At 40.2% G+C, this 12,031-nt stretch overlaps 2 protein-coding genes across 4 annotated transcripts in view; one reads left to right on the forward strand and one right to left on the reverse strand.

The window, feature by feature from the left end:
• The first annotated feature begins 2,206 nt into the window (after positions 1–2,206).
• Positions 2,207–6,688, forward strand: lhfpl5a (LHFPL tetraspan subfamily member 5a). The gene is made up of 3 exons (XM_031323989.2): positions 2,207–2,933; positions 4,831–5,067; positions 6,125–6,688. The coding sequence occupies exons 1-3, from the start codon at positions 2,531–2,533 to the stop codon at positions 6,133–6,135; spliced, it is 651 nt and encodes a 216-aa protein (XP_031179849.1). The 5' UTR covers positions 2,207–2,530; the 3' UTR covers positions 6,136–6,688.
• A 134-nt stretch (positions 6,689–6,822) lies between these two features.
• Positions 6,823–12,031, reverse strand: part of srpk1b (SRSF protein kinase 1b) — a 31,734-nt gene continuing 26,525 nt past the window's right edge. For all 3 annotated transcript variants that reach the window (XM_031323844.2, XM_031323839.2, XM_031323854.2), the window contains 5 exons: positions 10,710–10,804; positions 10,451–10,558; positions 8,868–8,937; positions 8,587–8,679; positions 6,823–8,320 (listed from right to left, as the gene is read on the reverse strand). In XM_031323844.2, coding sequence (XP_031179704.1) covers positions 8,136–8,320; positions 8,587–8,679; positions 8,868–8,937; positions 10,451–10,558; positions 10,710–10,804 — 551 coding nt within the window. In that variant the 3' untranslated portion in view covers positions 6,823–8,135. The remainder of the gene's footprint in view (positions 8,321–8,586; positions 8,680–8,867; positions 8,938–10,450; positions 10,559–10,709; positions 10,805–12,031) is intronic.

Below are 12,031 nucleotides of genomic sequence, written 5' to 3' on the forward strand. Positions count from 1 at the left end.
TTGCTAACAGGTCTCAGGGTAAATAATGGATTCCATTGGTAAAAAAAAATCAGGCTCTAAGAATATTACATTATTCAGTCAGCAAGGAGCTTTGTGCACCTAAGTATTGGTTGGTTAGGATCTAAAAAGGTCAAATATGTCAGCATTATACATGTGAAAGGGCTTCTTTAAGATCAGTACATTTATGTGTTGTTGCAGCGCAGCAGTTTGTGGGCCAACACTGAGAACAACATTGTGGAACGGACATGGAAAAACACTGTGACAATGTAATGTGTTACGTTACAGATATCAGCACAACTTTACTTTTGTTGTGTGGGAAATGTATTGTGGAAATAACTGCATTTACAGCCCATGTGTGACTGTAACAAAGCACCAGCACAAACATGCATTTTTACTTGCTTTGTCTGACCTAATTTAATGTTGCTTGAATAAATTTCGCAGATGTGAGATATAATTTTGAACAGGACACCACACACATTTTGTACAAATAGGTCAATACACAGCATAACAAAAAATACAATAAAGTGGAACATCCCCTTACACTAGCCTTATAGACCACTACATTTCAGAGGAGAAATTCTGTTTACTATATTTATTTGAGAGCTATAGTTAATCTGCTAAGAGTCACTTAGCAGATTGAGATTTTACTAGAAAACAAATCATCAGCTTATTAAATATATTATAGTTTTAACTACCCAACTGTATATAAAGGGTTACAATTAGCACCTCGTCCAGCTACAACATTTTAGTGCTTACACACATGCATCAGCAATAATATTAATCCAATAATGTATTACTAATAAAATAACAAAATGAAAGGGGGCAGCATGTATAACATAATCAGGATTTTTACTTTTGACACCCAAGTAGTTTACTGTACTGTAAAAAAGAAAAGAAAAAAAAGAATATTTCTTCCACCACTGAACCAGTAAGACTTTGACACCTACCCTCAACACCACCGCCACCTCCTAACATACAAAACTCCTGTGGTGTTCAACGGAAACATGTCTGGTCTGTTCGGTAGAGGTACAAGGTTCAAATACTGCCAGTTTCCTTTAGATTTTGGATATTGGATTTGTCTGGATTGATTTGGGGCAAAATGGGTGGTGTTGCAGTTACACTGAAGCTCTGTAGCTCCATCTAGTGAAAGACTGTAGTAGCCTACATGTTATTCAGACCCTCAGACTGTATCATATACAGTCATTGGTCTCTCTCCATCACTGGCTCAGTCTTTACTTCTGACCGAAAGGGTTCACATTTCTTAAATCATTACATACCTACATGTACGTTGAAAGAGTTGGAGGTTGATGCTGTAACTGTTCTGTCATGTTCATACTGACTGGGAAGAGATCCTTTCTTCACACGATTGGTGGGGGGGGACAAAATCCACAGTCCTCGTCTTCTGTGATAAAATGCACTCTAAAATTCGGTTGAAGCTGAGGCTCCAGCAGTCCTAAGTCAGTTAAATCAAGTGGGTATCTTTCTGACTCATTATGGACAGGAGGAACAATTACATATGTGTTTTAAGAGTATTGTTTTAAGTCATTTATCATTCACATTTTTATTGCCTTTTATAGAAACAGAGACAAGAACAACAGTGATCTCTCACTAAGCGAAAATGGGAGAGATAACGAATGAAAAATAAAAATATAAAATTAAAAAAATATATACATACACAGGGTAAACATTGGTATAACTCGTCTCCATACCTTTCACATATCATCACACCAGTAGCACAAATGAGTATTCTACCAATATCATACAATACAAGTCATCTCTCACACATCTTAGTAGTGACTTAAACATACGTTAAAATCATTTCGTCAAATTCTCCCCCATTAATTATGCAATACTGCATTCATGTAGGGGCCCCATAATACCTCCTGTCTGTTGTTCAAGTTAAAAAAATAATTGTTCATAGCTGGCCATTTTGGTCATTTCTCCACACCATTCATTGAAAGGGATGATATGTTTTGTTTTCCAATGTCTTGTATTGTTTTAAGTCTTGACAAAATTAACCTTCACAATGTTTAAAAATATACACATGAAAACATTAAATTAGAAGTAGGTCTGACCCCAATGCATAGCTGAGTTACTGTGCATCTGCATTATTGTTTCTTATCTGAACGAATATTTTATGTAGCCTAAACAAAAAAATGAATGAAATAAAATAAAGGAAAGTGATTAGGCCTATGCCCTTAAGAGTGAAAGGAGACTTGCCTTGCTTGCCACGTGTGTTACTCTATTCTGCGGATCCTTTAACCATGAATCATTCATTAGGCCTACCTGAGACCCGCAGCCTTACCTGGAGAGGAAACACTTTGGAGACTAATGACTCGTGGTGACATCTGTAATGTTAAGTTATCAACAGATAACCGTCTTGAGCATACGGTCATAATTGATCTGGGAAACTAAAGGCGGCTCCTGTTCACTCTAACAGGTTTATAGAAGAAAGAAATTTCAAGTAAAGAATACTTTTCTCCTCTTTTTAGACCATCCAAGAGACATTTAAGAAGCCCTCCCTGTCGCCATGCTCCCGGCTCAGGAGGCCGCTAAAATCTACCACACCAACTACGTGCGTAACGCTCGGGCCGTGGGCGTGCTGTGGACGGTTTTCACCATCACGTTCTCCATAATCACCGTGGTGGTGTTCATCCAGCCATACTGGATCGGGGACAGCGTCAACACGCCACAGGCCGGATATTTTGGCCTCTTCCACTACTGCATCGGGAACGCCCTCACCTCGGAGCTCACCTGCAAAGGGAGCGCGCTGGACTTCGGCTCCATCCCGTCTGGCGCGTTCAAGACGGCCATGTTCTTCGTGGGGATCTCCATGCTGCTGGTAGTGGGCAGCATCGTCTGCTTCAGCCTCTTCTTCTTCTGCAATGCGGGGAGCGTCTACAAGATCTGCGCGTGGATGCAGCTGGCCTCCAGTGAGCACCAGGGTTACCAGTCTGTAGCTGCACACATAGAAGTTTCTACAAATGAGTTACTGGCAGTTAATATAATACATGTAAAAACATACATTTTGTCTTACATAAAGCCTGTTAAATTATCATTAAAAATGCAATTAAGAAAGCAATTAGCTATAGATTTTGTAGGCTATATTACATATGTAAGGGACAAAACAGAACTCAGTACAAAAATATACAAAAATACCTCAACTGTGTGCTTGTTACAAAGTATTCTTACCAAGTATGGGTTGCATCAGTGGTTCAACATTGGGGGGGGGGGGGGGGGTGAGATCCCCACTTTTGAGCCAAATTGACATGTGCATTTGAATGTCAAACACTTAATTTCCTGCATTCTGATGAATTTTTCTGCAACAATTTGTGCCTTTTCTGCATCAACGTATGGTGCAAATGTCTTTTATTTATGTAAAGAAAATTATAATATGTTGTTGGGGTGGGTTGCACTGGTCAGTTTTGATTATTGGGGGGGGGGTGTAAAACTCAAGGTAATGCAGAAACACAATAAAGGCTTTGTCTTGTAAAATAGTCAGCAGAGTAAAATAGAAAAAGAAGGACCACGTCTAAAAAGAAAGATTTGAGCTGGGAACTGCAGTTCAACATTTCAGTAGTTTCCTTTACCAGACGCACACACTGACAGAAGTAGAACATGATTCTGTTTTTGAAACATGAAGCAGCTTGGGAACAGATGTAGCTGCAAGTGAAAGGACAAACCTGTAATGAGATTAACCTGGAGGTGTGCTGTTACACTTTCTCCTCTCCCTATTTTACACCTTACACCTGGTGTGTGTGTGTGTGTGTGTGTGTGTGTGTGTGAATTAGTTACATCTATGTTTGCATATTACTCACACAGAATCTACCCAAGCCTCTAAATTAGTCTGAAAGGTTTACTTTGTTTACTTTACTACTAATACATTATTTCCCTAAATTAGCCTAAGTGAAAGGATATTTCAAATTATTTAATGAGACTTATTCAGGACCAACTCAACTCAGGGGGAAATGTAAAACAAAAGCTGATGAGAAGTTGCAGTTTAACAATTATCTATCTTGCAATTAGGGAAGAGACTTGAGAAAGTAAGCATGAGACTTTTGAGAAAGTGAAAGTATGCGTTTGTGTGTTAACGTGGCTCTATATGCTGAGATGGGAAGGCACGGGGGCGGCTGTCTTTCTGCAGAGTCAATAATGGATGAACAAGATCATCTTTCTGAAGATGAGATGCTCGGGAGTTGCTAGGCAACGTGTGTGTGTGTGTGTGTGTGTGTGTGTGTGTGTGTGTGTGTGTCGAAGAGGTGGGTGCATACTCTTCTTTTGTGTATATACTTGTGAGAGATGTATTGTTCCCTGCATTTAAGGTTCTCACACAAGCTATTGCTTTGTTGCTAACACCACAGTGTTTCAAACACACACACACACACACACAATGATACCTACCTCAAGCTGACTCAAAAGCATTGATGTGTGTGTGCGTGTGTAAAATGACTAAATGGTTGCCAATTCATTGTTTCGGCTCTATTTGTATGTACTGTTGGGAAGTTTTTTCATAAGCTCTTCATATGTTTTGCATGCAAAAATCTTAATTTGTTAAAAAGTAGTAACTAAAGCAGTCAGATAAATAATATAATAATAATAATAACAATAAAAGGCGCAACATTTAAGTAGATTTCAAAGTGGCATGAAAAGAAAGTATCTCAAATTTGTACTTGAGTAAATGTTCAATTTGTAAATGTAACATTCCAAAGGTTTCCCACATCAAAACGCGCCAAAGTTTGTGCATTCGAATAAATGGCTAAGAGTGACTGTTGATGTTGAAGTACCTGATTTTAAACCAAAATTCCTCATCCTATGCCTCCCCTCTCTTAGGCACATGCATGGTGATTGGCTGTATGATCTATCCTGACGGCTGGGACTCGGACGAGGTGAAGCGCATGTGTGGCCAGCGGACCGACAAATACACCCTGGGCAACTGCACGGTGCGCTGGGCCTACATCCTGGCCATCATCAGCATTATGGACTCGCTAGTCCTCTCCTTCCTGGCCTTCAGCCTGGGCAACCGGCAGGACAAGCTTCTGCCAGAGGACTTCCAGGTGGAGGAGAAAGGTACCAGAGTGAAGGGAGGCTGGAAAAAAAACGGTGGGCTGGGAGAGGAAGACACCTCCTAGATGAGGATATTTAGCTGGAGAGAAGAACAAGAGAAAGTTTCAATTGTAGGCAAAGATGCAAGAGGAAGGCTAAAGGGTGGATAACAGGGAGCTAGCGAGGGCCAAGGGGAAGGTTAAAGGCTTCAGAGGGTATGGTGTAAGTGTTGAGAGCTTGAGGGAAAATGGAAAGAGGTTGAGCAGAGGCTGGGCTGCCTCGAAATTTCACTCTCCGTATAAGTGATGAATCACTGAGGTCAGGTTAAACTGAGAAAAAAAATGGATGGCAATGTAGTCCAGTCCACCACTTTGGTGCAGACTGAAATATCTCAGCAACTATTGAGTGGATTGCCATGAAACTTTGTACAGACACGCATGGTTCCCAGAGGATGACTCCTACTGACTTTGGTCATCCTCCGATACCAGCAGGTCAAAGTTTTCACTTATTCAGTGAAATATCTTAACATCTACTTGATGGGTTGGCACCACATGTTGTACCGATCCATGCTTCCTAGAATGGTTTAATGACTCAGGTGATCCCTTTACTTTTCCTCCAGAGCCACCATGAGGTTTTTTTTAATTTTTTTTTATTGAAATGTCTCAACAACTATTGGATGGATTGCCATTGATGCTCCCAAGAGGATGAACAGTAATACATGTGATCCCCTGACCTTTTATCTAGGGCCATCAATAGGTCAAAATTAGTATTTGTCCAATACTAATAACATTCCTATCAGCCTCAGCTGTATTTTGTGTTGAGTGCCAATTAGCTAATTCATGAATGCTAAACTAAGATGGTAACATTGTCACTGCATGTTTGCATGCTGATGTGAGCATCAGCTCAAAGCTGCTTGGATACATCCTCACAAAGCCACTAGAAGGGCTGTCAACTCTCTGTCTTATTATATAGTAGGTGTTAAAATCCAGCTGAGCTATTGACAGATATCTATGTCAGCGTCTGAACTGACAATTACAGTACATCTCCTCTTTTCAGTAACGTTTTTTTTCCTCAATTACAGATAACGCCTAGGCCCCCTGTGGACAACGATGGGAAGAGATGGACGAGGCTTTACGAGGAGCACTGCCGACTCGAGGGATTTAAATGTATTCCAAGGCTTCAGGACATAATTAAAATCGGAAAAAAATAACTACAAGACGTTCATTCTGTCCTTGAAATTGTGGCAGCTTATCAACAGACTTTAAAAACATGGGAGAGTCACTGTCCACCTCCCGCTCAGAGCTTAGGATTTGTAGTGGATTACTATTGTATTTTGGACTAAAACAAGTGAATGAACATGCTGACCAGAGCAGCTCCTTGTTACTTTGGAGAGTGAGCTGTCATAAATGCTAAGCAGACCGCCCTAAGTGACACCATTTAAAAATATAACGTTTATTTCAGTGCCAGAAAGTGTTTAAACACGTTACATTTTATCACAAAACAGGTGTTCAAGATTTGACATGCAAACTAATAACTGATGTATTTAAGGAGCGTTTGGAGAGATTTTGGTTAGACGTCCTAATAAAATATGCTTCCGGATCGGTTAGCACTCACTGAAAATAAAATCTGATCCCACTGTACTGTATCTGCCCTCTGGAGATCCTGATGATGAATTAGGTTAATGATGTGTTTTAATACAGAATCTTCGGGGATTTATATCCTTATTTATGCCAGAATGGAGACACTGCAGTGGTGATTTATGAGGCAAATACAATCTAGTAAGGTTTTGAAAAATGTTTATTACCTACAGAAAAAAATTAACAATCAAATGAAGAGCGGAGACATGAACAAAAGGAGAGGAGACTGTATAAAAAGCAAAATGGTTTTGAGGGGATTCAAAGCATTATTACAGCATTTGTTTTTGGTACAATCTATTTTCAAATCCAACACCTTCATATACAGTGGAAACCTGGAAATCACCTGAACATTCAAGGAATTTCTAAAAAGTAAAAAAAAAAAAAGCTCAAACCTTTCAGCTTGTGCCTTCAACTTCCATTGCTGAGTCAGAATCTGTGCAAAGCTTTCGCTGCATCGAGGGAGACTAGAAGCTAACTCTTTGGTGCACTGCACACTGGACGTGGATCCACATATAGTTTGATTTGACTGTAAATGTGGGAAACGTTGTATGGAGCCTTTCTTAACATGCAAGAAATGGTCCAGGTGTGAAATGGCATCAAGTTGTCCACTCGTGCATGAAGTAAGAAAGGAATCTGAACGTTTTTCACATTGTGTATACAAGTGCTTTTTAAAAAGACAAGAATGCTGAAAAATTTAAAGATTACAGTTTTGTTTTCCTGAAAAATAGTGCGAGTCTCTGTCTCCAGACCTTGACATTTACGCTTTCTAATCATGTAGTTCCACCTGTATACAAATGTACAAAAGTTGTTTAGGATGAAGCTAACTTAATGGTGCTAAGAACGTTACTAGTCTTTCATCGTGGCTGTTAGCATTAATAATTTGGGGCACTTTGCACACATTTGACAGCCTAAGGCATAAAAGCTGGCACGGCTAACATGACTAGCAAAGAAATACTTGGCTTATTATTGACCTTAACAACAACAGTATGTGGTTTTGATGGCAATCTTTATGTTTTTGTTAACATCCTACCTTCTTCTGCATTTGTAGACAAGTGCAACCATCTTTTCCAGTCCATTATTTATTACTAAAAATACAGAGAATGATGTGCTGCAGAGAAAGAGCTGGAGTCAGGAAAAGAAACGAGAGCAAGGTCAATTAAGTCCTATACAGCCATTAAAAAAGAGCCATACATATAGGAAGAAGACCACAAGTTCACTCTATCCCCACAGTGTAATCCAAAACAGATCAAAGACTCAGTAGCAGTCTCTTTTTATTGTACTCATGAAAGTGTGTGTGGGAAGCCTCTGAGCCGTGACAGGAGGATGCTGGCAAGATGCAGTCACAGGGTCTTGCAGACATTAATGTGTTAGTTTACTCTTAAGTTTTCAAGCCCAGGAACTTCAAACCTAATGTATCCTTTCACAATATGAGGGTGGAGGTGTGCATGCCGGCCTCTAGGATGTTAGCCATGGATGGGAGAGGCACTGGGCCGCGGTGGCCCTCCTTTCAGGCACAAGGTCCAGCATGGGCAGCAGGAACGTGCTGAAGGTGTGTGCCTCGTCTTTGGACCACTCGTACTTTTCTACCAACACGTCGCATAAACCCCACGGCTTCAGCCTGGTGATGTGACGCAGGTCGCCTGGGAGAAAATACAGGGTGCACAATTATGGTTTTATATAAATAATGTGTGTTTTGGGTAGCCATAAATCCACTGCACCACCTCTATGAACTGGAAATAGCTGCTATAAAATTTTATTAGCAAGTTCTGCCCACAAACAGAGCAGATGGCCGATCCCTTGAGCCGTCAGGTGTCCGTGTGAAATAGAAACTTCTGCACCAAATACCTGAGCATATTTTAAGGATGAACTGGATTTAGCTACAGCAGACAGCCGGTGGCGTGTTTACCTTTCTTGGTGAAAAACTCCTTGGAGTATTTGCCTGCCAAGATCAGCTTCCGAGGAACTTTACCAAGCAGCTCAATGATCAGCGCTATGTGATCTACAGGAAGGTAGAGAAACACACAAGCAGCTGATAAAGCACTAAGGCAAACAGAGAAATGTAGAAATGTACACCATTAAGGCTACAACTTCCCATGTGAACCTGGCATTCACAGCGATTGCAGCGTGTCTTGTCTAATATAAACAATCTTGTAGTTAAAGCCTGGCGTCTCAGGGGAAGACACTGACCTTCATCTCTGGAGTAGTCTTCTCCAGAGTGGGGTTCAAACAGATAATCTCCAGTAGCGAGCTCGAAGGCCTGAAGATTACAAAACACACACATTAACTCAATAACTGGTAGATGGATGGGTTTAATCAAATACATATAATCATTAGTGTGGTCAATGAGGTCAAGCTCTGGATTCCCTGACTTCTGTTGTTTTCCTTTATCTTAACCCTTGTGTTGTCTTCCATTCGACCATGCATCGTCCTCCCGGGTGAAAACTGAAAATCACTTTTTCCAACGTTTGTGTCTCTTTTGGCGCTTTTTTCAAATGTTTTTGGCACTTTTTTGACGTTTAACGCTTCTTTTCACTACCATGTATAAACACCACTAACACCAACATATTACTAGATTTACACTTATTTTTGGAATTCATGGTCAATAAACCTCATTTTTAGGAAATTATATCTAATTCTTTAGTTAAAAAGCAGAAATTATGAATTTTATAGACTAATATTAAAGGAAGGATAATCACAGAATGGCATATGTCAACGTTCAGTCGAGATACAGTTTCGAAAAATTTCTATTTCTTTTCAAATGCAATTCAAAACACAAAATTCAATGAAAGTAGAGATTTTTGTTGTACTAGCGAAGCGCGTTGTATGTTATTTTTGGGCAATCAAAATTCAGTCATTAAAAAGAAACCCATATTTCTGATATAGACATTTAGACAACGGGTCAAATTTGACCCGAAGACAACACAAGGGTTAAAGCATGCGAGTGTGTGTCAATGTTGTCACCAAAACATTCAAAAAAGGCTTTGCAAATGTTTTACGGCGTAGGACAACATGTTTGTACGTTCTGAAGGATACATACACAATGTGTTCTGATTACAAATAAAACAATAAATAACACTGTGCTTGATAACAATAAAAACTCTAGAGGCTTAAAGGTCCAATGTGTAGGAATGTGTCCCATCTAGCATTGAGATCATATATCGCAATCAACTCTCTTGCACCATGCAGTTCAAAGTACGTATTACAGCTACGGTAGCCTTCACGCTTCAAAAAGCCTCTTGCTCTTTTCAATATCGTTTTTCTTTTTCTGGGCGAAGAAGAAGAAGACTCCTGTTCCTGAAATTTGGATTTTGAATACGTGTTGTCCTCCATGTTTCCTTCTTCAAACTTGCCGGGAAGCTACGATACCCATTAGCAGCACCTGTGAGTTTATTGTGTGACAGCAAAAACACGAAAGGCGGAGCAGTATGTCCTGTATGTCTCTTACCGGCTAACGTATTTCAAGATACCCAGATACCCCAGTTCATGTGAATGCAAATGTAGAATTTCAAGCCAAAAGGAATACTTGGAATTGATGGTGGTGGTAAATATTCATGAAAAAGGACAAGTTTGTGAACGGGCAACACAGATTTTGATAATGAACAATTAAACACGTTACACACTGGACCTTTAAAAAGTTAAAATACGTTTTTTTTTGTTTATCTTTTCAGTCTTTTTTTTTTTTTAATCTTTTCAGTCAGTGTTAATGACATTGACAATTGCTTATAGTTCTGCAGGTGCTCTGAGTGTTTGTGACCGCGTGTCTGTTTTACCATGCAGGCTGTGCTCCAGATGTCTGCTGGTGTACTGTAGCCGGCTCCTGTCAGCACCTCCAGAGAACGATACTGCCGCGTCTGGATGTCGTCTGTGAAATGTTTGTTCTGCGAGAAGAAGAGAGAAATAACTGAGCCTGGTGTTTAGAAAGGTCAGATTTAAAGCACAGGTAAACTTGTCTGCCAACAAACCCTTCAAGAGTGCAATAAGAGTCCCTCATTGAAAAATAAAAAAGCTCTAATGTACATCTGCACTCACCACCCAGCAGGCGTTGCCGAGGTCAGCAATTTTAACCTGCAGCTTGTCAGCGTTAAGAGGGTCCAAGGGGTTTACTAACATATTGCCTGATGCTCCTGTTAAAGAGAGGTGAGGAGAGGGAGACAGGGAGAGAGGAGAGTGACGTAGTGAAGCAGGGGGAAGAATGGCAGAAACATTTAGACACATGGGAGACGACCAAGAGAATCTAAGATGGCACAAAGCTCATAACTGCACTGGGTCCTTCCAACAATTGAGAATAACACTCCCAGGATCATAATAAATATGACAAACCTTTTTAACCCAAAGTCTGGGTTTGCATTTTGTGTGTGCCACATTCAAACTCAGAGTGGAGGCTGCTACTGTAGCATGCAGGTTTATTATGCCTCACGTTGCAGTGTACCCTCTAGGTAATTGATTATCAGAGGTTGTTAGTGATGTGCCGGGATAATTCATATGTATTAGCCTAACTAGCACAACCTTTTTTTCTGATGCAGTCTGCTCATTTCCAGCTCTAACTGAAAACGGTTCAGCCCACGCCTACTGTGCCACTCCAGTTCTTCTTTCTCATTGTAATGCACGTGCGCTAATGTGCTATTTGACAATCTCGTGCTGTTAAATGTGATATGAGAAGTGTGGAAATATACTGTATATGCCACAACAAAACAGTTTGTATAATTCAGTGCAAAGTGTGTGATCACACACTTGTATAGTTTACTAAAAAGAAAGGTTTTGAACAACTCACTGTAGCTGTTGTTTTTCCAGTCGTCATCCATCTCGCAAGTCAAAAATAGTCGAGGGAGGCGAGTAACGCAAAGCTCGAAATATCCGAAATGCACGGATGATTAGTTGTTTTGTCGTTAGTGAAAAACAATATTGACCTTGTAGTTGAAAAAGGAGCCTCATATAAGAATGACATTTCCTCTTATGGAGTCCGTTCATTCGCATTCGGAGATTGACTATTTTTGACTGGGAAAATGGCAGATAGCGTAAACAACTGCTAATGTGAGTGGCTCAAAACCTTTCTTTTTAGTAAACTCTGTGTACACAAACAATGTTCTCAATGCTGGAGTTCATGTGTAGAGCCCCTGGTGATACCTCGAGCAAAGTTTTATGTTGTGTCGAGCCTTCTTAGCGTTTTCAAAATAGTGATTTTGATGCGATCATAGCAGTGTCCCTAGCACTCCCATTCAAAAGGCCATTTGACCGAAAAACGAAATTACGGTAAATCTTAAAAGTGGCGTTTCCGTCCTAATTATGCTTTTAAACTAAAGTTTGACTCGGGTACATTCACAAACAGACCCTAGGTTGCATTTTGGCGAGAG

The sequence above is a fragment of the Sander lucioperca genome, chromosome 6, assembly GCF_008315115.2.
Source record: "Sander lucioperca isolate FBNREF2018 chromosome 6, SLUC_FBN_1.2, whole genome shotgun sequence".
Taxonomy (NCBI): Eukaryota; Metazoa; Chordata; class Actinopteri; order Perciformes; family Percidae; genus Sander; species Sander lucioperca.